The sequence below is a fragment of the Canis aureus genome, chromosome 5 (genome assembly GCF_053574225.1).
Source record: "Canis aureus isolate CA01 chromosome 5, VMU_Caureus_v.1.0, whole genome shotgun sequence".
Taxonomy (NCBI): Eukaryota; Metazoa; Chordata; class Mammalia; order Carnivora; family Canidae; genus Canis; species Canis aureus.
Window position 1 is genome coordinate 83229133 of NC_135615.1, and position 24414 is coordinate 83253546.

Here is a 24414-nt window from a genome sequence, read left to right on the forward strand (position 1 = left end):
TGCAGTCGCTGACCGTGCTAGTCACGAGCAGACGGGGGAAGGCCCGTGGGTGAAGGCTCTGGGCCCCCTCCCTGATCACGTTCCCCGGCAGCAGGAGAACACGGAACGTTCCCAACACATGCCATGTACGGTGCCTCAGCGTTTCAGGCAACTATCTGTGAACCTCACAACCCCGTGAGTGTGATAGAGGTCTCGGTCCTTGCAGGCAACTGAGGCAGGAAAGCCACAGACAGGAGACTGGCCAGGGAGGCTGGAGCCAGATGGGGGTCAGGGTGGCCGGGACTTAGGATGGGAGGGTGCGTCCCGCTGTGCCGGGCCTCAGATGCTGGCACGTGGGGCTCAGTGGACAGAAGGAGGCGGCGGCAGGGGACACGGGCCTGGCTGGAGGACAGCAGCCTCGCCACCCGACGGCCCTGTGTCCGGCCCTTGGTCCCCCCGCCCGGCTGCCTGTTTTGCTGTGAGAACTTCCTCAGCTGGATTCGTGGAGACTCCCAAAGCCCCCTCTGACCTGCACCCATGTGCCAGGGAACGTGCCTTAGGCACGACTTTCTGTGAGCTTCCTGGGGGGGCCCCCAAACCCCCATCTCTCAGCAGCCTGTGTCCGTGCTGACCCCAGGAGCTCAGAGAACTGGGGTCCTCCTACCTGCTCCAGACAGGCCTGCAGGGGTCCCCCGGACGAGCAGGGTGGGCCGTGGCAGGACCAAGCACGTGGGACACCTGAGGGTTCCCTTAATCCTGTGCATGGGGACACTCATCCTGTGCATACAACGGAAGTCATTTTTTTGTGTCCAGTTGCAAGGTCTCGGAAGAGACAGGCTGAAGCCAGGGCTTGCGGTGTTCATGTCTCCGGCTCTCAATATGTGGCTGTGGGTCAGTCTCTGGGCCCTTCACGGCCCCAGTCCTCCCATCTGTAAAATGGGGTTGGACCTGGCAGTGATTAAAGACCGTCCCAGTGTTGCTATTTCACTGATGTGCTAGAAGCACAAGAGCAATGTGCCCCATGTGACGTTTAAGACGGTAACTTAAAAAAAAATTGTTTTCCAAATTCCATTTTTTTTTATTCTGAATGGATCTGGAGGGTCTTCTGGAGGCACTGCGTGCGAGGGACAGCTGCCATTGAGCTGTGGCCATCTACGGCTGTCCCGGTGGCTGCTGCAGCCACCACCCTGCCCCCCGTTGCTGGCTGGACGTGGGGTGGGGGAGCGGCTTGTTACCTGGGACTTAAAAAAAAAATGGCACGGTCCTGGGGGAAGGTAGATCTCTGTGGAAATTTTTTCAAGTACGAGCACAATGAGAAAAACAAATTTGATGACTCGCTGCAAGACAGAAGCGCTTGCTCGTAAGCCCCGGGATGGCCGCTGGAGTGCTCCCACACCGCCTGTGCTCGGTGGCCGGGCAGCCAGCAGTGGACATAACCCATCTGTTTGGCTAAACTCCTACTCAGCCCCCAGAGCCCAACTCCTAGGTCACCTCCTCTGTGAAGCCCCCCAAGGCTCCTCCCCTGCAGGCAGACTTTCCTGCTGTCTCTCTGCGCACTGTCGTTGCGGGAGCAGTTACGCGGGCTAGGATTTACGGAGCCCTGGCTCAACACCAGACGCCACGCTGAGTGCTTTGCTCTCATCACCTTGGCCAGTGTTCCGCACGCCCCTGCACGGTCTGAGGCTCTCCGGGGTTAGGCGAGACGCCCTGGGACACCCCTAGGGGGCGGAATCCGAACCCGGGCCTGCCAGAAGCCAGAGTCCACACTGTCTGGGCTGCGCTGGCCCGTCCAGGCTTGTCTGCCCAGCAGGGGCTGTGCCCATTTCAGCTCCATACCCAGGTCAGGAGCCTCCTCAGGCGAGCATCAGGTGACACGGGAGTGAGTGTGTGTTTGGGGGCTGGAGAAGCCAGACCTCGGGATGGCAGAGAAGGTGTCCTGTCCGCAGTGGGGTGGTGGGGTGGTGGGGTGGGTGGGTGGGGTGTCTGCAGGGGGGGTGGGCTTAGAGGGAGGGGGAAGGGAGGGGAGGAGAGGGAGCTGGTATCTGAGGCGGGGAAGGGAAGAAGGTGGGGTCTGGGGGGGAGGGAGGAACGGTGGGGAGGGAATTGGGGGGTCTGGGACAGGGAGGGAAAAGTGGGTAGGGAAGGAAGAGGGAGGGTGGATGGGGAGGGAGCGGAGGCGGAGGGGAAGAAGGGAGAGGGGAGGAAGGGGGAGAGGAGGGGGAGGGGAGAGGAGGGGGAGGGGAAGAAGGGAGGATGGGGGAGGGAAGGAAGGGGGAGAGGAGGGGGAGGGGAGGAGGGGAGGCGGGGAGGCAGGCCCACCTTGCGGTGCTGCTCGTAGTTGCGGATGAAGTCGCGCAGCTGCTCCTCGCGGCTCTCCAGCGTGGCGTACAGCTGCTGCATCTGGCTCACCAGGTCCGTCTTCTCGCCCTTCAGGCGCTTCCGGTCGGCCTTCATGGCTGCGGGGCACAAGAGCGAGTGAGCGCCGGAGACCCTGCTGCCCCACGGTCCCGGATGCCGAGGAGGGACGCCGCCTCTACCGTCTTTTTAAGAGACCGAAAACGGGGTTCAGGAAGATGGCGTTTCTGCGCCGCGTGCCACGTCCCTTAGTGGCCTTCCCAGGACTCGAACCCGGGCCGCCTGTCTCTAGACTCCGTTTCCACCTCTCGGGTTTACTGCTCCAGTCAGGGCAGCAAGTCCTAGACGGAGCCTCCCTCCCAGCCCCGGACTGAAGGGGTCTCTGCAGGGAGAGGGAGCTGGGTCCCGGCCCCGGAGGCTGCGGGCGCCCGACTCCCCGCGGAAGGAGCCCCCGCGGTCCACTCTGAGCCCCGGGGCCGCTCAGCCCAGCACGACAGCCCATCGTCTGGCTCGTTTCCTCCGCGGGAGAAGCACTCGATCAAAAACACACCGCGACACACGACACGGAAAGTATGCACAGCGGAACAGGTACGACGTCAAAACGTAGACCTGCTTCCAAGGCCACCGCAGGGACGTAAAAAGGGGATGGGAGAAGACACGTGCACTCTGTCTCTCTGATACGGGGCTTCCGTGTAGAGTACATAAAGAACCCTTACAACCCAATAATGAAAAAGACCACCCGAGTAAAGAATAGGCAAACGGTCTGAACAGACTTTCCTCCCAGAGATGGTCCATGAGCGCCCAGAAAAGAGCTCGGCATCATCTGCCAACGGGGAAATGCAAATCGAAACCCGAAGAGGTACCACTTCACACTCACGAGAATGGCCAAAGTAAACAAGATAGACTCAAGTGTGGGCAGGGATGTGGGGAAACTGGGACAGCTGCTGGGGCCGGATGGAAGGGTGCCGCCACCAGGCGGAAGCCGGCCTGGCAGTTCCACACATGACTCAACATCAAGGTGCCCTGTGACCCAGCAGTCCCCTCCTAGGCACACGCCGAAGGGAAATGAAAACATACGCCCACACAAACACACAAACACAAATGTACACAGCAGCATGGGTCCCAGAGGCAACGGGTGAAAAACCGCCCCAACATCCACCGACCATGAATGGATTAAATGCAAAACCCCATGTGGTGCGTCCTTACAATGGAACATCATCTGACAACGAAAAGAAGTACCGCTGTAAGCCGCACCGTGGGTGAACCCGAATCATTATGCCGAGTGAAAGGAGCCGGTCACACGTTGTGTGATTCCTCGTACTTTAGCAACAGTGCACGGCGGGGACGGCCATGGAGAGAGGACGCCAGTGGTGGCGAGGGCTGGGGGCTGGTGCGGGCGGGGATGTGCGGAGGCGGGGTGGTAGCTCAGCGCATGGGGTTTCTTTCTGAGGTGACGCCAATGTCCTGGTGTTGATGGTGCCGATGGGGTCAGTCCGTGAATATACTAAAAACCACTGAATCGCACGCTGTGAATGGGTGAATTGCATGATATGTGAATTATGGCTTAATGAGGCTCACTGTCTCTCACACGTGCACACACACACACACACACACACACACACACACACACACGGGGCCGCGAGCCCTAAGCAGCCGCCGGCCAGGCAGGGTGGCTTCCGCTCCCTGCAGACTCTGTCTCCTTGTGCCCTGTACACACTGGCTCTTCGGCAAAGGAGGTTGCTGTGCTTGGGGCAGGCTCTGGCTGCAGGGTGGGCTTCACTGCCTTTTCCCAGGGGCCCCAGAACTCTGTTCCCTCCCTGGAGAGGACACCGAGGAGGGAATTGTGGAGACAGTAGGGAGGAGGGCAAAGCAACTCCTTGGTTCCAGAAGCTTCTAGCGTGAGAAAGCATAGAGCAGTTAAGTCATTTTCCCGAAGTCACACAGCCATGTCTGACCCCCAAGCCCACACAACGGACCCTACATTATGCTGCCCTTACAGGGAACGTCCCACATCTGGAGGGTCCTGGCCCCACGGCGAGCTGAGGGCAGTGACAAGGGGTGGGCCCCGGCTGTGCCGCCCCACCTCGTCCTGGACAGTCAGCCCTGCCACATGAGAGGCTGAGCCGCCGGGGGTGGCCTGAGGACCAGGGTCCCTGGGCTCCTGGCCTGGTGTTTGGGAGAAGCTGATGTCCCTCTGGCCCGAGGGGGCCTCCTTCATCCTCCAGCCCGTTGCCTCCCTCCCCGCAATCGGGGTAGAGCAGGGTGGAGGCAGGGCAGCTGGGGCCACGGGGAGCCCCACGCAGCGGGGCAGCCCTTCAAGTTCCAGCTTTCGGCCTCCCTCCCGCAGCTGGGCCGTGCCCCTCAGGCAGCCGGGCGGCGCAGCAGCTTGGATGGGCAGCGCGGGGACTCCAGGCCTGCAGGGCTGGGCGCGTACGGGACGGGGACAGCGTGGGGACGGAGAGCTCATCTGTTGTTCTCCTGTCGGGCAGGGGCAGGGGTGGGAGGGGCGCAGGGCTGGCCTAGTGCTGTGCCCCGTACCCCAACACGGTGTCACCGTGTTCCCGGTGAACTTCAGGAAACCCAACGTCTGGAGACCCAAGTGGCTTGGAAGGAACCTTATAGAAGAGCCCAGGCCCAGCCGAGGCCTCGGACATTTCCATCTGCATTGTGTCACTAGATCCTAGGTCCTGGCGGCGCTCCTGGGACGGGGGTGCGGGGTGGGGGGCATCTGACACCCCACTTTACAGGGAAGGACACTGAGGCCACACAGCCAGTAAATGGCAGGGCTGGGTTGGTCCGGGCGCCCAGCTGGTGGGCTTCAGACTGTGGAGGGGAGCAGTTCCTGGGGCGGGGGTGCTGACCGGAGCAGTCCCCGCTGTGGCTCACCGGGGAGCCTCGGGGTGGGACCCTCCACCCCAGGGAGCAGCTGCTGCCGAGCAGGTGTCATGACTCCCCCGGGGAGCACGCCTCCGCCCTCTGGTTGGACGTGAGTCCCCTCTGGGCTCTGATTTGCCTCCTTCCTCAGCCTTTCTGACAAACACCAAATTCCAGGCTTGCTCTTGGCTACTGGAGCCTCTGGGGCGGGGGCGGGGGCGGTTGCCGCCCCGTGTCCTCCGCAGCACTGCTGGGCCCTCCTTCGAGGCGGCTGAATGGCCTTGGGGAGGGGCGATGGCGTCCTGGTGGCCCCCACGGGGCCGTCGCACCTCTGGGCGTCTCCAGGGGCTGCCGCACGGGCTACCGTCCTGTCCTTCGGTGGAGCAGGTGCGTGTGCATCTGTGCGCCGGGGCCTCGGCGGTGGGGACGGGCCGCTCCCCCCAAACGGCTGGTTACGCCCCTTCTGTGTGCCAGACTCCATGCCCGCTGCGGTCGGGGGACAAGGATGGACAAGACACGGTCCCGACCTCGTGGGCTGCTGCACAAGGCACAGCCCTACCAGGCGGGGACGCTCCACTCCACCCGTCCTCCTCACCACGAGAACCCCACGCGCTCAGTATCCCAGGCTCCCTTGCAGCTAGAAGGGGCCCGTGTCCAGTTTTGGCCACTAGGATGTCCAGGGGGTCTCCTGGGAAAGCCCTCGTTTTCTTTTCCTTTTCTTTTTGAGTCAGAGGGAGAGGGGGAGAGAGGGAGAGCGCGTGAGCAGAGGTGGGGTGGGGTGGGGGTGCAGAGAGAGACGGAGAATCCCAACATCCCAAGCAGGCCCCACGCACGACCCAGGGCTTGACCTCATGACCCTGGGCTCACGACCTGAGCGGAAGTCAAGAGCCGGATCTTAACCGACGGAGCCCCCGGTTGCCCTTCTGCTGTTCCCTATAAAAGTCCTGGCACGGCCGCAGCCGCTCCTCCCTTCTGCCCTTCCGTTTCCTTCCTGCTACGATCACACATGCGAGATCCCGAGGCACAGCAGCCGTTTTGTGGACACAAGAATGAAGACACAGAGCGGAGAGACAGACGGAACGGGCTGGACCCCCCGATGGCACCATCTGGGCCAGGATTCCTTATAATGGGAGAAAAATAAACCCGCTGTCGTGGGATTTCCCGCTTCGGGCGCCCTCCACGCTCCTGACGGACACATGGAGGCAGGCTGCGAGCAGCGCTCCCGCCCCCACCACGCGCGGCTGTGCCCCGCGGTTCCCGCACACGAGCTCTCGCCGTGGGAACCCCTGCCCTGCGAATTCTGGACCCCGCCAGGCTGAGGACCCGGAAACGCGAAAGCGGCATCTCTGGGAGTGAACGCCCAGCGAAGATCCCTCCAAAGGGGAGACGAGGCCCGTCGGGAAGCACAGCGAGAACCGAGCAGCTGCTGTGAGATGTGCCGCGGCCCTTCCCAGACCCACCCCGCGTCTATGACCCACTCAGGGAACCTCCACGGAGAAGCGGGACCTGGGGGCAGGCCTCGGGGGGCCCCGCACCGGCCGAGGTGGGGAAGTGCGTGCACGTCCCCGATCGAGCCCGACTGCCCCCAGGACCAGGGGCTGGGCCGCGCCGTCAGACGGGGCTCCCTCGGGGGCGGCCCTGGCAGCCCATGTAGCTCTTGAAGGAAACCAGGAGGCCCGCTCGAGGGGTCCCCAAGAAATAGTTTCACCTAGTGGTTTGCACGGGGCGCTTCCTTCCTCCCTCTGCCACGGGCCGTGTCTGCTCTCCTGCAAACCCGATCCCAGATCCCACGTTCTCTCTCCGAGGGTCACTAATGCGAGGCGGGGTCTGCGGGGCACGAACCTCCCTCTCTCAGCGGCCTCCCCACTCGGCCGAAGCCCCCCAGCTCCACTTCACCCTCCCACTCAACCGGCTTCACCCAGGCGTGTCCCGTCCCCGCAGCCAGGCCGCCGGAACCAGTGCCGCGGTGACGGGTGAGGTCACGCCCAGTGGGCCCCGTGGCATCACGGAGGGGGACCAGCTCAGCTCCTGGGAATGTGGGGGCTCCGAGGGTGGGAGGGAGGGCGTGTGGGGAGGGACTTCTTTCTCTAACTCACGGGAGGCCTCGTGCACGCGTGAGACAGGGAGGGACCCGCCCGCCGCGGCCCCACGGAGACGGAGCTTGTCTGGGGATGCCACTCTCCTCAGGCTTCTGCGGTGGGCTGTTGGGTGGCGCACCCCCCTTCCTGTCCTGGCCTAATGTGCTGCAGCTCCTCGCAGACGTGGGGCGGGGGTGGGGGACAGGTGCAGCATCAGCCCCAGGTTAGCTTCTGCAGATGTGCATCCGGGAGGGCATCTGGAAGGGTGGAAGAGGGCTCTGGGCCCTCGCCCCTCACTCCCGCCGTGGGTCCAGGACCCCCTCAGCTGCAACGCCCAGGCGGAGGGAGGCCTCAGCCCGCAGGCAAAGGAACCGGGAGGCTGGTGCCTGCCTTCTGAGCCTCTGGGGGCCGTGCACCTCGAGGGTACAGGATTTTATAGGGCACACTTGAGCACGAGGGGACTTGTTACCCACCAAGGCAGTGCGTGCAGAGACAACCTCGCTGGGGACGGAGGGACCAGGCTCCCAGCCCATGGCCCCCAGCGGGAATGTGGTCGACTCTGTGAGCTTCCTTGGGCTTCTGAGGGCCTGGGAGGCAACACCTCAACCACTGCCCCCCATCCCCGTTGCAGACCTGTCCACGGCCTGGACCAACGCCACCCAGTGGGGCAGGATGGGCATCAGTGTGAAGTCCGAGGATCGGGGTTCTGTCCCTGGCTCTGAGCCCCGGAGCAAGTCACTAGCCCCCCACCCCAATACTCGATTTCCTAGATGTTCAAAGAGTCCCGTGTGCCAGGCACTGCTCTAAGCCCCCGACCCACTTCTGTCACTCAGCTGCCACAACCACTGCATGAGGTCATGCTAGGTTACAGAATGAGGAACTAGGCACCCAGGGAGACTGGGCAACCCGGCCCCGTAGTGAGCGGCGGTGCGCATCTGGCCCCGATGCACCCTCCCTCCGACTCTATTGCTCTGTCGCTTCCAAAATCATCCACCGCCGACCAACCTCCTGCAGTCCCACTGGCCCCGTGTGCTCCTCGGGACCCGGAGCGGGTGTGTGTGTGTGTGTGTGTGTGTGTTGGCAGGACAAGCACCTGCCTTATGGAGGAAGAAATTGAGGTCCAAATGGTTAACTTCCTCACCAAGACCCTCACAGCTCAAGGAGCTCAAGGATCCCGCCCTGGACTTGCATCCCTGACACCTGACCTTGAACCCCTCTCACCCCTGCCCCACCCTACTGTGAGAGCACAGCCGCTGTAAACAGCAGAACCCGCATCGATCCACAAAACCACCGGATGATCCAAAAATCCACATCACTCACTCCTGCTGCCAGGCGGTTCCCGCAGCCTCTCAGGGTCCCGAGGGGGCCTTTGCAGGTTTCCATTAAAGGCGGCCTGACATTCTCGCGCACGCCGTGTGACTGCTCGGTGGCTGCTGGATGGAGGGTGCGTGTGCACGCGTGTGTGCATGTGGGCGTGCAGGTTGGCAGCTCCTATAGAATCCTTCCCACCCCCACACCCATCCCCACGGCCTGCAGGATCCCCAGATCCCCAGCCCAGGACACACGGTCAGACTTCCCAACGGTCCGACCCCAGAAGTCTGCAGGCCCGGCTCTGGATGGTCCCGAACCAGGAGACCTTATGAAAAGCCCCAGGCTGGTGCACCCCGGACCAGACCCGGACCCCGACCTGGACCCCCAGGGCTCTGGGCAGGGGCGGGCTTGTGCTGGGCGGGTCGGGGACCTCAGCCCCGGAGGACGATCCCGGCCGCCGCCAGCAGGGGGCGCCCCCTTTATTCCCATTCGACCTCCGGGGCGGGTCTGGCCTGCATCTGCGGATTCCAGGAAAGGAGGGCTGAGCAAACCACTCTGGAAAAACACCCTCCAAAGAGGCCCCGGGATAAGAACCAGGGCGCAGGGAGTCTAGTCCGCGGTCCTGTATGGGCTCCGCGTGGCCGCAGGTGGGGCTACGCTTGTGGCGAGCACGGCGGCGAGCTGTTGAATCACTATTTGTACGCCCGAAACTAGCGTTAACGCTGGGTGTCAACCATACCCAGGTTTTAAAAAATTCACTTAGACCATTTTTTAAGAAATAAAAGAAAGAAACCAACTCTTCCAACTCCACTTCCCTCTACAGAGCGGCAAAGGGCAGACCCAGCATCACCCAGCAAGCAGCCCAGGTCTCTCGATTCTCAGGCCAACGTGGTGGGGCGCAAAGCGTCAGCTCGGGAGTCTAAGCTTAGGTGAACCTCAGTTTCTTCATCTGTAGAAGGAGGACTGGACGTATCGATACGGAACAGGCTGCTGCATCCGGAGTGAACGGTCAGGCGTGGACCCCGAGCACGTGGGGGGAAGAGAACCCCGGAGAGACGCAGCTGCGTGGCGAGGGCGGTTTAGCGTCCAGGCCTTGACCTCAGTCAGAGTCGTGAGGCTGAGCCCCGCGCTGGGCCCGGCGCTGGGTGTGGAGCCTGCGTGGGACTCTGTCTCCCTCAGCCCCCTGCCCCCACTCCACCCCACGCTCTCTCTCCAAAATAAAAAAAGGAAAAGAAAAAGACAGTTTCAGATTCACAGCGCAGAGCCCTGGCTTCTAGTCTGGCCCCGCATGTAACTTCTCTGGGCATTTCTCTTGGCTGTTAAGCCGGGGGTGATAACCTCTACCTTGTGAAGCTCTGTGTGACATGACCCAGCACCTGAGTACACCAGGTGCTCATTAAATGCTAGCACCTTCTCCTTCTCCTTCTCTTCCAGCTCCCCATGGCTCCCAGGCCTCAGGAGGCCTCAGCAGACACTGGTTGGCTTGACCAACAGGCTGGAGATTCTGGGAAAAGGGCCCAGAGAAGGGGCCCGGGGCAGGGAGAAGGAAGGACCCACAGACTCGTGGCCCCAGGACAGGCGTAGCCGGGTTTATTTTGGTTCTTCCTGTTTGAAAGCTGAGCAAGGTGGGTTCAGAACAGGGAGAGAGGTGAAGCAGGCTCTCGCCCTGTCAGGTGGTACCGGGGGAGGAGGGAAAAGCCCACCAAGCACTCGGGCAGGTGCAGGTCTGACCACCGTGCACCTGCTGAACCAGGCCTGGTCAGACGTGCCCGTGGCTGTGTGGCCCGGGCTCCGACCTGGGGTGGCTCTGCCTCTTGTGAACAGAAACTTCTTTTCACGTCTCACCGCCAGGTGCAGTGGATTGATTGGCCAACTCAGCCAATGAGTGGCTGCATCGGCACTGGACTCCGGCACTTTGGTATTCGGGTCCCCACGGCTTCTCTCTCCAAGTGCAGCCCAGAAAGAGTCGGGTAGTGTGACCTTCTGCAGCCTCCTGCCTGCGTCAGGAAAGGCGAGTATCCGGAATACAGGGTCTCCATTCCCGATACCGTGACCGCGCAGACATGACTAATCAACCACTCTCTCCGGGAACCTGGGTCGACTGGAGATGTCTGCCACGGCCTGGGGAGGGAAAGGTGGACTGCTCTGCCTCGGGTGGGGAGGCAGGTGCCGCCACTGACGGAGCCGAGCTGGCGTGTTTGACAACGGGGTCTGGGTCGATGCTGGGCCAGCACCAGTGGCTCCACGGAATCAGGGTCAACTCCGTGTAACCGAAAGAGAGCAGCAGTTCTCTCGACTGGTGGGAACCGGTGCATGCACACGGGAGACGGTGGCCCACAAGCTCCTGCTCGCACACTCGGAGGGGAGAGAGCACAATATTCCCTCGGTTGCGTCCAAGGTGAACGGAGGGTTCCTGGGTCGACTTACATATTTCTGTGCCCGGCCCTGACGGGCAGTGTAAGATCCTGGGGGGCAGGGACCTGCCCTGCCTTTTCACCACTGTCCCCCAGCATTAGGACGGTGCCTGGCCGGTAGTAAGTGCGCAGTAAATACCAGCCAACGGACTCTCGAGTGTCAAAGAGGTGGACCTCCCTGGGGACGTGGGGACCCGCTCCACGGCCCTCGGCGAGCAGCGTCCAGTATTTCCTGCATCCTGGGGGCAGAGATAGCTCTGCTTTCCTTTGCGTGCCTCCCCTGACCCCCCCTGGGCTTGACGGGGCAGGCTAATTTCCCTTGTGCCTCCTGACAGGCCCGCCGAGCCTTGGTGCTCTCAGACCTGATTGCAAAAAGGCGCCAGCTCTCGCCAAACTGCCTTGGGCTCTGTGCACTGTGTCCACGGCCACTTCACGTTGCTCCAGCCACATCCCGGGCAGGACACAGGAGACTCCAGCAGACTCCAGCTCCGGCTGGCCCAGGGCACCAGTAGGTCAGAGCTGGGGGCGGATCCCAGACACTGCGCTTCCAGCACAGGCAAGACCCAGTGTCCAGGAGCAAGGTGGCCTCCTTCTCCCCCGGGGCTCCCCTGATCCCAGCCTGGCCACAGCTACGCGTTCCCTTCGCCTCAAGGCCACCCACTCTCCTGCGGGCTGCCTGACCCCCACGCTGGATGGTCTGTTGAGGCCACCAGGCTTGGACAGGCCTGGACCCATCGGAAACTGAGGCCACCCTTCTGTTACAGAGCCCGCTCCGACTATCCACATTCCTGCACCTGGCCGGTGCCTTCCGCCAGATTTTTCCCAGCATGGCAGGAATGTGCAATTCTCTCTCACATCACGGAAAACCTGCAAGTGACCCCGCGCAGCTTGCTCTCCAGCTCTCATTCTATCTCTTTTACCTTTAGGGGCATAACCTCTGGGTTGTGTGCCCTCGTGCCTCATTTCTCCCCTCCCTGGAGACCACTTGGACTTCTCCTCGACTGGTTCTTCTCAAGGTCACCGTAACCTCTGTGCTGTGAACCCCACGGCCCCGTCTGTCATGCTCGATGGGCACAGGGGACGCCTTCTTCGTGGGCCCTCCCAGCCCCCTTCTGCTTTCTTCTCGTGTCTCTGGCTGCTGATCTCTCTGAGGGCTGGGGCTCCAGGCACGAGAACCTTGTCCTTCTTTCGCACCGTTTCCGGTGGCTCGTCCAGCCTCCCCCCTGTAGGTCCGGTCCGGCCCTGCGCTCCGCATCCCGGCTGCAGGGCTCCAGCCCGGCCCTGGGCCCCCACCCCGCCCCCCGCCTCCCCACACCTCCTCCGGGGGTCTAGTGGCACCTCCAACTCAGCATGTCTGGGAGGGAGACCCAGCCACCCCCCTACGCCCTGCTCCACCCGGTCTGCCTCAAACCCAATTCATGGTAACCTTTGCCACCCGGTTTGTCCCTCTGGCCCCAAACTCCAGAATCTTCCTTCACTCCACTTCTCTCACGCCCCACACCCAATCCCTCAACAAGGCGAGTCGGCTCTACCTTCCACATGGTACCAGAATCTGGCCACATCTCGCCACTCCTCAGCCCCACCCTGGTCCGTGTCCCCACCACCCTGTGCCTGCGTCACGTGGTCGCTTCCCAACGGGTCTCACAACCCTGCAGTGTAGCCAGCTCAGCGGGGAGCGGTCCTCTTCGATGCAAATCAGAGGATGACTTACCTGCCCTCTCCCAAGGCTCCCATCGCACCGGTGAGCAGGTGCACGGAGCCCCTGGGATGGTCTCCCGGAGCCAGGTGTTGGTGGCCCTGCCGCACACCTCTCTGACTCCCCCCCTTCCACCGCCCACCTGGCTCCTTGCTGTTCTGGGCTCAGGCAGCTGCGGCTCCTTCCTCCAATTGGCCTGGACCTGGACCGTCCTCCCGCCCAGGAGGCCCGCCCCCTCCCAGGTCTTTCCTCCGATGTCACTTTCTCAGCGAGGCTGTCCCTGGACACCCTCCTCCCCCTCCTCAGCCCCATCCGCGCTCCGTGGGCTCCCCCCACCCAACACGCCGTGTCCTGTGCGGCACCGAGGAGGCCTGGGAGGGCTGCGCAGCACTCTCCTCGTCGGAGCTCCAGGGCGCTTCTTCCAGGGTTTCCAAGCGTGTGTGGAGTGGGTGCCCGGGGCCCTGCACCAGACCAGCAGCCGGGGCCCCCGCTCCCCAGACCAGCCTAGAACACAGGGCCTGGGCCCCACCTCGCAGCGCGGCGGTAGCCGGGAGGAGGCACGGCCCACACAGATGAGGAAAGCGGGGGGACGTGTGACGTGGGGGCTTGAATAGGGTGAGGAAGGGGCCACATATCTCAAGCTGCCCCTCCCTGGATTCTGTAGCTTAGGGGCTCTGGAGAGGCCCACCCCCGGGTGTAGAGCGCGCGGCTGTGCACGGGGCCCCGGCAGGCCCGTCACTAGGAGAGGGAGTGTGGGGGGACCTGCAGGGCCACCGGCTGCCAGGAGGCCGCCCTTCCAGGACTGCACGGGGCCCAGCACTGCCACGCTTTCCAACTTTTCCAGACAATTCCACGCTCTTTACTTTTCAATTTTGGCCATTAATCGTGATACTCAACCACGCCGTGGGCCTCGTGTGGGTGCTGGCCTGCTGCTCGGAGCAGGTGTCTACAGAGGATGGGATGCAGGTCAGGCATGGGGCCACCTGCAGCTCTGAGACCAGGGTGAGACCAGGGCCAGCTCGGCGGAACCAGGGTGTGCAGACAGAAGCCTGCGCCGAAGCCCAGCTCCACTATTCACTAGCTGTGTGACCCTGGGTAACTTCCTGAACCTCTCTGTGCCTTTCGGCTCCCGTACAAAGCGGGGATAGCAGTTTGCACCTCGCTCTACTGCAGTGACCCTCAAAGGAGAGCAAAAGCTCGAGCGGCACCTCCAACTGCGTAGCTGTGCCTTGCCATTCTCAGCGACAGCCAGCAGAGAGGCCTCGAGGGGTGGTGATGGGAAGAGGGGTGTGTGGTCTTCATCCATCTCCAGAGTCCCTGTCTTGGGCTTCGACGCCAGGGGCTCCCGATGAGCAAACCTGAGGTTGGACGGGTGAGGCGGCCAACTGGGGTGGGGGGCACAGACACCTGCAGGGAGAGCACCGAAGAGGTGCTGCAGGGGTGGCGGGGGTCCTAGCTGGGGGTGGGCCCCGAGGACCCCATAGCTCTGCAGTTACTCAGAGCTCACCTGGAGGCCCAGAGGATGGCGGGGCGGGGGGGGGGGCAGGCGCCAGGACCCCACTTCCTGCAGAGGGAAATGGGAGGGCTGAGGCGGGGGGAGGGGAGGGGGTGTTTGTTTTCCAGCCTCCAAAGGCGAGTCCAGGAAATGTCCTCCTTCCTCCGAATCACCACTAAAAATAGTGGCAGGGGATGGGGCCGGAACACTGACATTCCCTAGACCCAGGGTGAGGGTAGGGGGGCGGCGCAGAGATTTCTGGAAATGCAGCACGGCCACGGCCTCACACCCCACACGAGGACTATTCTTAACGGCTCACGTTGGTATGTGAGGTCATTCTCGGGCAAGACAACGGCCTGGGGAGAAGGAGGAGGAGGAGGAGGAGGAGGAGGAGGAGGAGGAGGCAGAGAAAGGTCTCCAGGCAGGGAGGCCCACCAGCGTGCTGTGTGGCCTTGGGGACGCATACACCCTCTCTGGGCTTTGGTGCCAAACTCTCAAGATGGCCCATCAAGCTCTCTGGAACCCTCGGGAGGCTGCCCTGCGAGCCTAGTGGTTTGGGAATTGGCCTCACCCGGCTTCTCTCCAACAGAGGCACGGCAGGGCTATGCAAGGTTAAATGCAGGCAGGAGACCGTGGTCAGGTGTGCCTCTTCCCAGGGGAGTTGGGGAGAGGGGCCGGAGACATCTCCAGAAGGACGATCCTGGAGGAGGCTGCCTGGGTTCAGCCCACTTTTGCCGTCCACCAGAGGCGTGACCTGGAGCAGGTCCTAGCATCCGGGACCTTGACATCTGCACAGGAGGGGCTAAAACAGTTCTCCCAATGCGCACGTCCGACAAGCACGCCTCGGGTCGACCAAGGATCTGCTCTCAAGATTCGCGACGGCACCGTGTGTACAAGCTCCAAACTGGAAGCCACGTGAGTAATGCTCAGCAGAGGGCCTGCACCCACCGGGTGTGGCTCGACGACCCACACGGACGACCCCCGAGGTCTAGGAAGCCAGACACCAGGGCCCACTTGCCGCATGAGTCCCTCGACGGCACGCAGAGGAGGCGAAATGGAGGAGGGAAGAGGCCGTCCCTTGAGGGATGCAGGCGGGAAGGGGCCACGGGATGGCTCTCAGGATCTGGGTGCCGGTGTCCTACACGTGTGCTCCGTTCGTGACAGTTCGCCGAGCTGTAAACTTGCACTTTGCTCTACGCGTGTTCTAAAGAGAGCTTCAGAAATAGCATCTACCTCCTCGGGCTGGTTGGATACACGCATCACGCCTGGCACGGGGTCCAGGGTGGGGGGAGCGCCCAGGAAACATCAGCTCTTACCACCTGGGGGGGGACTAGGCAGCCCCCGTAGCAGCAGGCGACACCCCACGAGATGGGCAGGTCCAGGGGTGGGCAGGGGGGCCCGTGGACGTGGGGCGGCCTCGGATTCAGAGCACCCTCCCTGCGGCCCGCTGGCGAGGATTAAGGGGAAGACTTCCATGCAGGTGCCCAGACCGTGCTCGAGCCAGGAAGGTCAACGTGGGCCCGCAGCCCCACGGTGACGACGCCACTGTGATCACGATAGTAACAGGGGTTGGTACTTGCTGGGGTTTGAGGGATCGGGTATTGTTCTCCCTTCTAAGTGGTCACTCGGTTTTCCCTTATAGCAATCCTGTGAGGTGGGTCCCATCAGCAATCGCCTGGGGATTAAGTAAGGAAACTGAGGCAGATTGGGTTGCTGACAGCCCGCTGGTAAGTGGTGGAGGCAGGATGCGGCCCAGGTGCTCTGGCTCTGAGTCCCTGCCTTCAGGCTCGTCCAGGTGGCCAACAGCCCGGTGCAGCGTGGCCGGGGTGATGCTGGCCTTGCTGCGGGAGGAGCGGAGCCTGTGAGATCTCTCCTGTGAGATCTCCCTCTCCTGCAAACCTCCGGCTTCTGACCTCCCTGGGGGCCTACTGGGTCACCTCACAGACCCAGGACAGCGGCTGGGAAAACACGAGTCATCGTCCAGCTGGGGCCCGGCTCTGCCTCCCACCGGCCACGTGGCTCTGGGACGCCACGCGACCTCTCTGAGACCCAGTGTTCCCGGGGAATGGGTGTGAGGAAGGAAGCCCCGCCGACCTTCGCGACTGAGATGCGTCTGAAGGCGAGCTTTATAATCCACAGGGAGCTCCAAAGGGACAGAGACAGCTGTTACCACGCGGGACAATGGCTGGGGCCCGGCAGGTGCCCACCTGGGCCGTCCGGGGGGGGTAAGTCTGGCATAAAGTGTTCACCAGCCACGTGGCCGCGCATCTGGGCCACATTCTCACACCGGCTTTTGCAGCCACAGAACACACTCTGATCCCCATTCACCTGCCTCTTCGGAGACCCTCTGCAACGGCCTCCCGACTTGGCAAAGGAAGAAAGGGGGGCTTTTTCATCGACTCCCTAAAGCCTTGGCAGCAAGAATTATGATTATTTTTTAAGCTTTGCTGTAGTGTCTCCGAATTCCCCTCTTCTAGAAGAAACGTGACTGCAGGTGACAGAAGTGCGGCAGCGAGAAATCACGAGAACAGATTTCATCCTAACAGTCGGGCCCTGCTTCTGTGATGCGGCCTGAAACCGGGACCCGGGCCACCACGCCTTCCCTGCAATGACGTGTTCTTGCCACCAGCCTGGCCAGGGCCCCGGGCTACCTGACACCACCCTTCGTTGGCGGGGCACCCGAGTTTTATGGCAAGACTGGAAGTCTACTGTAATTAAGACCTCTATAAAATATTTAGACCGCCATGCCCAGATATATTAATGATCATTTAAAGGTTAACGAGCATAATTAGATGAAAGATTAGCCAAGCCTGTCACTAAATATACATTCAGGACTGATAAACTCCCGTGCTGTAAAATCACACGTGTGGGCGGACAAAAGTACGCAGCCTTCTCCGGCGGACTTGGTCTCACCAAATAAAAGCTCAACGGGTTGCCCAGGAAAGGGAGAATTAGTGGGCTCGGCGAGAAGTAGCGGGGATCAGAGGAGAGGGCCCTAAAGACTCCATAGGGTCCCTGAAAATTGAGAAGATCGCATGGGTTGGTAAATGTAAAAACTTGCATACCTCCATGGATGGAGAACTCACTATTCTTAGGAGCAGCCGGTTTCAGCTCTAATGATCACCTCTCAGAGGTGGGGTCATGCAAATGGTTTCTAGGGGTGACACTGGGGTCTCCTGCTGAATAGTAAGAGATTAATTCAATCATACAAAACGAGTGAGATCACGGTATCTGCAAACGGTGCTTTAAAACAATGTAAGATCCCATAGGTCAAGAACAATCGAGCAGGACCTTAGTATGGCCTCACTGATAGAAGGCCTGATATTTGTTCATTCAGCAAAATCTTCCTGTGGGCTGACTGTGTGCTGGGCACCAGGCCAGCTGGCGGGAACCTGAGTCAGCCGGTCGGATCAGGTCTTTATTCTGATGGAGAGTGTGTCGGGGCAAGGGAGATACAGGACGGATGAATTATTTAAACACACGTGGAGGTCAGGCTGTGGAGGAACTAGCCAGGAATCTGGGGAGCCGTGCTGTGGGTGGCGTGGTCCCGGAAGGCTGGCCCTTCTGAAGGATGGAGAGCCGCATATGCCAAGAGAGAGGAAGAATGTTCTGGCGGGAGGAACAGCAGATGCAAAGGTCCTGAGGCAGCAAAGGGCTGCCGTGGTGAGAGGGCTGGGAGGTGATGTAGAAGTGGGCCGGGGCCGGATCATGCGGACCCACACAGGAGCCCGGGTTTTCTCTAAAGGGTAGTGGGAAGCCACCTGCATTAGTTTCCTAAGCCCCACAAACCCGGTGGCCTAAAGCAACGGACCTGTCTTTTCTTGCACTTCTGGAGGCCAGAAGCTTGAAATTGCGGTGTGGCAGGGCTGCGTTCCCCCTGAAGGCTCGAGGGAAGAAAGCCTCCTTGCCTCTCAGCTTCTGGTGTGGCCGGCAGGCCTTGGCATTCCTTGGCCTGCGGACGCATCGTTCCAAGCTCCGTCCTCCCCTCGCGTTGTCCCCTCTGTGTTCTTTCCATTTTCACACAAGGACACGCATTCAGGATGCTCTTGAGATCTGGACCCTAACTACACCTGCAAAGGCCTGGATCCTAACTATGTCTGCAAAGACCCGGACCCTAAGTGCACCTGCAAAGGCCCAGACCCTAACTACACCTGCAAAGGCCCAGACCCTAACTACACCTGCAAAGGCCTGGACCCTAACTACACCTCAAAGACCTGGACCCTAACTACACCTGCAAAGGCCTGGACCCTAATTACACCTGCAAAGGCCTGGACTCTAACTACACCTGCAAAGGCCCAGACCCTAACTATACCTGCAAAGGCCTGGATCCTAACTATGTCTGCAAAGACCCGGACCCTAAGTACACCTGCAAAGGCCCAGACCCTAACTACACCTGCAAAGGCCTGGACCCTAACTACACCTGCAAAGACCTGGACCCTAACTACACCTGCAAAGGCCCAGACCCTAACTACACCTGCAAAGGCCCAGACCCTAACTACACCTGCAAAGGCCCGGACCAACTACACCTGCAAAGACCTGGACCCTAACTATACCTGCAATGGTCCTTTTTCGACATAGGATCACACTCACAGGCTCGGGTGGACCTATCTTCTGAGGGGCTCCCTACGGCACAGAAGGGGGACCTGCCTTACGATCACTGTGTTGCGTCACGGAGACCGAACTGGAGGCAAGTAGAGCCAGAGGCCAGGCACAGGGGACTGTGCCCTGGAACAGTGGGGTGGGGGGCGGGGGTTGAGGAGCAGCAGAGACAAGAGGATGAGTCGGAGACGGGGAGAAGCGCAACTGTGCGTCCCAGAAGGGAAGTGGTCAGAAGGAAACCCTTACATTACAGAGGGGCGGGGGGGGGGCGGGCAGACCCGGGAGGTGCACCCAGCCCTGCTCAGGACTCAGTCCTGCCCACGGCAACGCGCTGTCTGCCCGGCGGGTGCCCCGCAGAGCAGAGACAGAAGCCCCACGTCGCTGCAGCTCGGCCCGCCAGCTGGGGATGACCGCCGAATCCACGCTCAGGGCGACAGTGAGCGCCGAGTGCACGAAGCATCAGGAAACCACACTTCTCCCTGACGATTGACGGAACCGGCACTGTGGGCTACACATCGGTTTCTCGTGAGTTCGATTCACACGAGTCTGTCACGAGAAATCTGACTTCTGTGGAGCAGAACGCAGAACTGGAACAAGGCAATGCTACCCCCTCACATCACACATCCACTTCACACAGACCTTACTGTGTGCGAGCACCACTCCGAGTACTTAATATATTATTATCCATTACAATAATCCTACAGGGGCGCCTGTGGGGCTCAGCGGTGGAGCGCCTGCCTTCGGCCCAGGGCGTGACCCCGGAGTCCCGGGATCGAGTCCCGCATCGGGCTCCCGCACGGAGCCTGCTTCTCCCTCTGCCTGTGTGTCCGCCTCTCTCTGTTTCTCATGAATAAATAAATAAAATCTTAAAAAAATAATAACCCTACCAATAAGGTACTATCATTATTATGAATTATTATCACTCCCATTTTACAGATGAGAAAACTGATGGGCAGGTTAAATCACGTAGCCAAGGCCCTGCCCTGGGAAAGCACCGGCCTTCTGAGGCTTATTTCTCAAGATCCAAGAAGACAATCTGGCGAGAGTTGGGAGAGCTAAGGGCAGGGACCTGGTGTGCGTGCGGGGGTGGCTGGTCCTGGCCCCACCAACTGCCCGACTGTCCCTTTCGGCTTGCCGGCCCCCTTTAGAGCGCGGCTCTCCCTTCCCTCCAGCGAGGGGCCTGGGCCAGGCTCCCCTGGGAGAGAGCCACAGTCACAGGCGCCCCAGAGTGCCCGGGGGCCGCGGGGTCCCCCCGCCCCGGAAGCGTGCAGTGCGGTCCCAGGGTCTCTCCCAGGGCTCGTCAGCCCAGCGGAGCGTGGCTCCTCCATCGCAGCCTTGGCACTCGGGTGGGAGCAGGTGACCGAATTACACACGAGAAGTCACAGCGGCGGCAGTAACAAGCCACCTGACCCCCGCGGTGAAACGCCGTGTCTGACCGGCACCACTCTCAGTCCCTCCTGTCCGCGCCCTGAGCTGGGTGCGGCGGGCCCGGGACTCCCAGCCCACCCACGTGGAAACCGAGGCTCTGAGAGTGAAAGTCACTTGGCTCACAAATGAGTCAGAGACGGGGCTGGACTCAAATCACAGCCTCCTGACCCTGAATCCCCTGCGTGGGGTGGACTCTGGGGAGGGATCTGGGCAGAGGGAGCCCCAGCGGTTTGTGACCTTTCCAGAAAGAGGACCAAGGGTGTGAGGTCAGCCCTTCTTCTGGATTCAAAGGTCAAGCTTCCTCCCTGCTCAGCCTGTGAGTCTTCCCCAGACGGAACCCTCCCCGGGAACGGGCTCTAGTGGTCCTTCCCACGTGTCCCAGGAGGTGCTACTGCGTTGGGTGTGCGACACACAGAGGCAAGGACACAGGCCAACAGGCCACAGAGTTCCTGAATAGTAAGATGAGTTTCCCTGATGTGCCACAGAGCCTTGGCACATGCCATTCACGCAGCCTGACATGCCCGACCCCGACCCCAAGCTCACGGCTCACAGCTCTGCCTCCTTCAGGTCTTTATTTACGTCTCCTCGCCTCTAAAACTGCTGTTACCGACCTGCTACACTGACGATCCCTTCCATATCTGCTTCCTATAGCCCTTTCCCGTCTGGCCTCATGTAGGACTTGCACTTACTTGCTTACTGTCTAGCGGCCCCCGCCCCCACCCCCATGAGCCTGGATGGGGACCTCGATGATTTTGCTCCCTGCTAAACCCGCAGCACTAAGAGCGGGCTCTGGCAAAGGGAAGGTGCTCGATAAACATTTGTGGAGGCATTTGAAAGCAAACACTTCCAGCGGGGCGAGTACGGGGTACGGAAGAGACAGGAGGGCAGAAGAGGTCTCCTGGAGGGAGGCCCCGAGCTCCGGAGCCTGGCAAACAGAAGCTGAGGGTCAGTGCAGGGGAGGGGATGGGGTCTGCAGAGCTATGCACGTGTGCAGCACCCTGCTGTGGCTGGGGGCTCACTCGGTCCAGCGCGGCCCGAGCTTGGCTAATGGGAGGGGGGAAGAGTTGCTCCGGGTGAGGAAGGGGCTGCTGACGGTCCAGGCAGCTTGTTCAGGACCATGCCCGGCACCTGGGCTGGGCGGGGGCAGAGCAAACATACCTGTCCTAAAAGCAACCTTAAATTCATATTCTTTTCGGCCCAGGGTGGGCCTCTGCCGGAAAACTCAGAGGCTCAGAGGTTTCAAAGAAGGTTTACGTCCTGTGTGTGCCTCCTGGGTCCAGATTCCTGCGCTGTGCCCTACAAGGGGGGCAGACGGGGTGGTGGTGGAAGAAACGGGGTTATTGTAGGCCAGTAAGCCGGAGAGGTGACAGTTTGCATCTCCAAGTGTGGAAGGTTCCATGAGGCCAGAGACCAGGCACCCACTGTCCTCCATCCCCCATCCCATCCCTGCCTGCAATGGAAGAGACTTGGGCTTCACCGGGTCTGCCCAGGACAACCCTCCTGGCATTGAGGACACAGGGGGCGATGTTTGAGCAGAGCCCACTTTCTCCACAGCTGGCACCGGTCAGGCTCCATCCCTCGTCGCCTCGGCTCAAGTCCTGGCCCCTCTACCGACCTAGTTGGGTGACTTTGGGTGAGTCTCTCAGTTTCTTTGTGCCTCTATCCGCTCATCTGTAACGTGGGGACGGTGCCGGTCCCTGGCTCACAGGCAACTCAGAGAGTCAGACGAGGGGACACACATAAAGACCCTAGAACAACGCGTGCAAGGCCCAGGGTGTTGGCTGCAGTCGTTACGAGCAGCGGCGGCGGCGGCTGAGAACGGATCCAGCCTGAGGCAGGGGGTGGATAGAGGGGTCCCCAGAGCTGCCGGCAGCCCTGGGATGGCCGGGGGCAGCAAACGTGCTCACACGGAAGGAAGGGGTTGCAGGCGCTGGCTGGACTGCGTCCCCCACCCACCCTCCCACCGCCCCTCCCCTGTTCCGGACCTAAGGATGATGCTCCGTGGTCCCTCTTCCCCGCCTGTGACCCTGGGTCAGCCGTGCAGAAGACAGATCGCCCGCTTTTGAGGGATTTACGGCCAGGTCAGAAAGAGAGGTCTCGATACAAACGTTAAAGAGTCACGTTTATTAGTTTTCCTCATTCACTTATTCATCCAGGCACACTTTATGTAATCTGCTTTAAGCCCGGTGCCACGCTAGCGCAGAAACGGAGGTACCCGAAGCCTTGAATAATTCATCCAAGGTAGGGAAGAGATAAAAAAAAAAAGAAAAGGGCTGTGGAAACAAGCACCGGGGGGAGAAGGGTAATCAGAGAGAGGGAGACGAGAGAGAGAGGGAGAGAGGTCGCGAGCTGGACAGATCTCTGGAAGGGCCTCCAGGAGGAGAGAGGACGGGGCCTCATTTCAGAGCATTGGGGTAAAGTACAACCAACCGCCTCCCGGGGCTGCAGGTCCTAGTGGCAGGCACTCTGCATCCACAGAGCTGGGCCCTTGTGAGACCTCAGGGCATCTGACAGCGGGGGGGGAGGGGGGGGAGGCGGGGGCAGGTGTCGCACACTCAAGCCCCATCACGGGGCCTGGATTCTAGAGAGAACACGGGCAGACACAGAACCACCCGACCTCTGTGCTTGTTCTCACGCACAGCATCACGCCATCCGGCTACAAAACCAGGGCCGGTCCCACTCTCTGGAGCTCAGTCTCCTTGCCGGCAAGATGGGAATGTACGTTTCTCTCCAAAGACGGTGCGGGGTCGTGCCCTGTTCACGAACGCACTGATATCTGCCACGTTTGTACAGCCCCGTTGGCTACCTTGGAGGACACGTCATTTTGCCGGAGTTTTCTAACTAGTTGAGCCCTTTGGCATCAAACTCTAAGCAACTGTATTGCCTGAACCTTCTCCTGATGGTCTAAGCTTCTGAAACGGCGATGAAAGCACAGGAGCGAGCTCGTTATTCTGAAAACCGGTAAATAAAGGGGAAGAAAATCAAGCCTTCGTCCTGCCTCCTCTGTAAGAACTGTCCCGGCGGTAAGTGTGTGGATGGCCGAGGGTCGCTCTACAGGATTCCGGCTACCGCACGAAGGAGAGGCAGGCCAGGGCACTGCGGTGCTGCCACGTGTCCTGGGTGCCGGGACTCAGGCGCTGCATGTCCGGGGCTGCCACATGTGACAAAGCAGGGACAACCAGACAGCGTGTGCCTCCTGGAGGGAGGACCCAGCGTCTTCTCTGAAGGAGTCTTGCAAAAAATAATAAAACCATCAAGCCTCTAGATGAACTCCGAATTTGCAGGGAATACAAAGGACAGAGGAACATGTTCAAAGACACCACGGGGACGCAATTAGCAGACTCCAGACTTCTAAAGGAGACGAGAGTGAAGAATTTCCTCGCCGACTGGCTGACGGGGAATAAGGCAAACACCATGGCTCCGTCAACCAATAATTAGCAAGGAAAAAAAAAAAAAACCAGAGAGAGAAATGAAGAGGAACTTTTAGGTTTTTTTTAAAGGACGCTTAGTAACTAATCATACTAGGTGGATTTTACTTGGATTCTGATTCCCACAAAGTTTAAAACGTAAATTTATGAGTCAATTAGAAATTTTGAGTCATGGCTGGATATCCACCTGATTTTTTTAGGTGTGATGATAGTTTGGGGATTATGTTTGTTTTCTGAAACTTGACGGCCTCAAGACAGTTTTTGGGGAGCGTCACGTCCCTCGTCTCCATCAGGATTCTGGGTGTGGGAGGGAGAGGCAACTGGTGCTAACGTCGACAGGCACAGACTCTTTCCACACCATCCTGGGCTCTAGCCTGCTTTGAAAATTGTCCCCGTCTTTGCAGCCGTGTCCGGGCTGCCACTCGGACAGCTGGAGACCGGGCTGCAGGCTGCCTCTGTTTCCCCGGTGTCCTCGGGCCCCTGGGTGGGGCTGGCTAAGGCTGCAGGGCAGGGGGCCTGCAGGCTGCCCTGAAAAACTGCCAACTCAGCGTGCAGCATTTATTTATTTCTGCAAAGAGAAAAGCATCTGGCCTCTTAAGGAAACAAAAGTGAAGAATTTCCTGGCCGATTGTCTGGCAGGGAATAACAGGAACTGAGCTAGTAACAGGCCAAACAAATAGCACTAAGCGTTGAGGACGAAGCAGAGGCCTCTGGGACCATGGCTGGGAGGGAGCGGGACTTCAGCTTTCGCCCTCAG

General features: G+C 60.6%; 1 protein-coding gene across 11 annotated transcripts in view; it reads right to left on the reverse strand.

Annotated features, from left to right (window-relative positions):
- The window catches only part of KAZN (kazrin, periplakin interacting protein), a 1010042-nt gene that overhangs the window by 55913 nt on the left and 929715 nt on the right, over positions 1-24414 (reverse strand). For all 11 annotated transcript variants that reach the window (XR_013380757.1, XM_077899551.1, XM_077899552.1 and 8 more), the window contains one exon: positions 2299-2435. Coding sequence is in view for 10 of the 11 variants with exons in the window: in XM_077899551.1 (XP_077755677.1) it covers positions 2299-2435 (137 nt within the window). In the remaining variant the exon portion in view is untranslated. The remainder of the gene's footprint in view (positions 1-2298; positions 2436-24414) is intronic.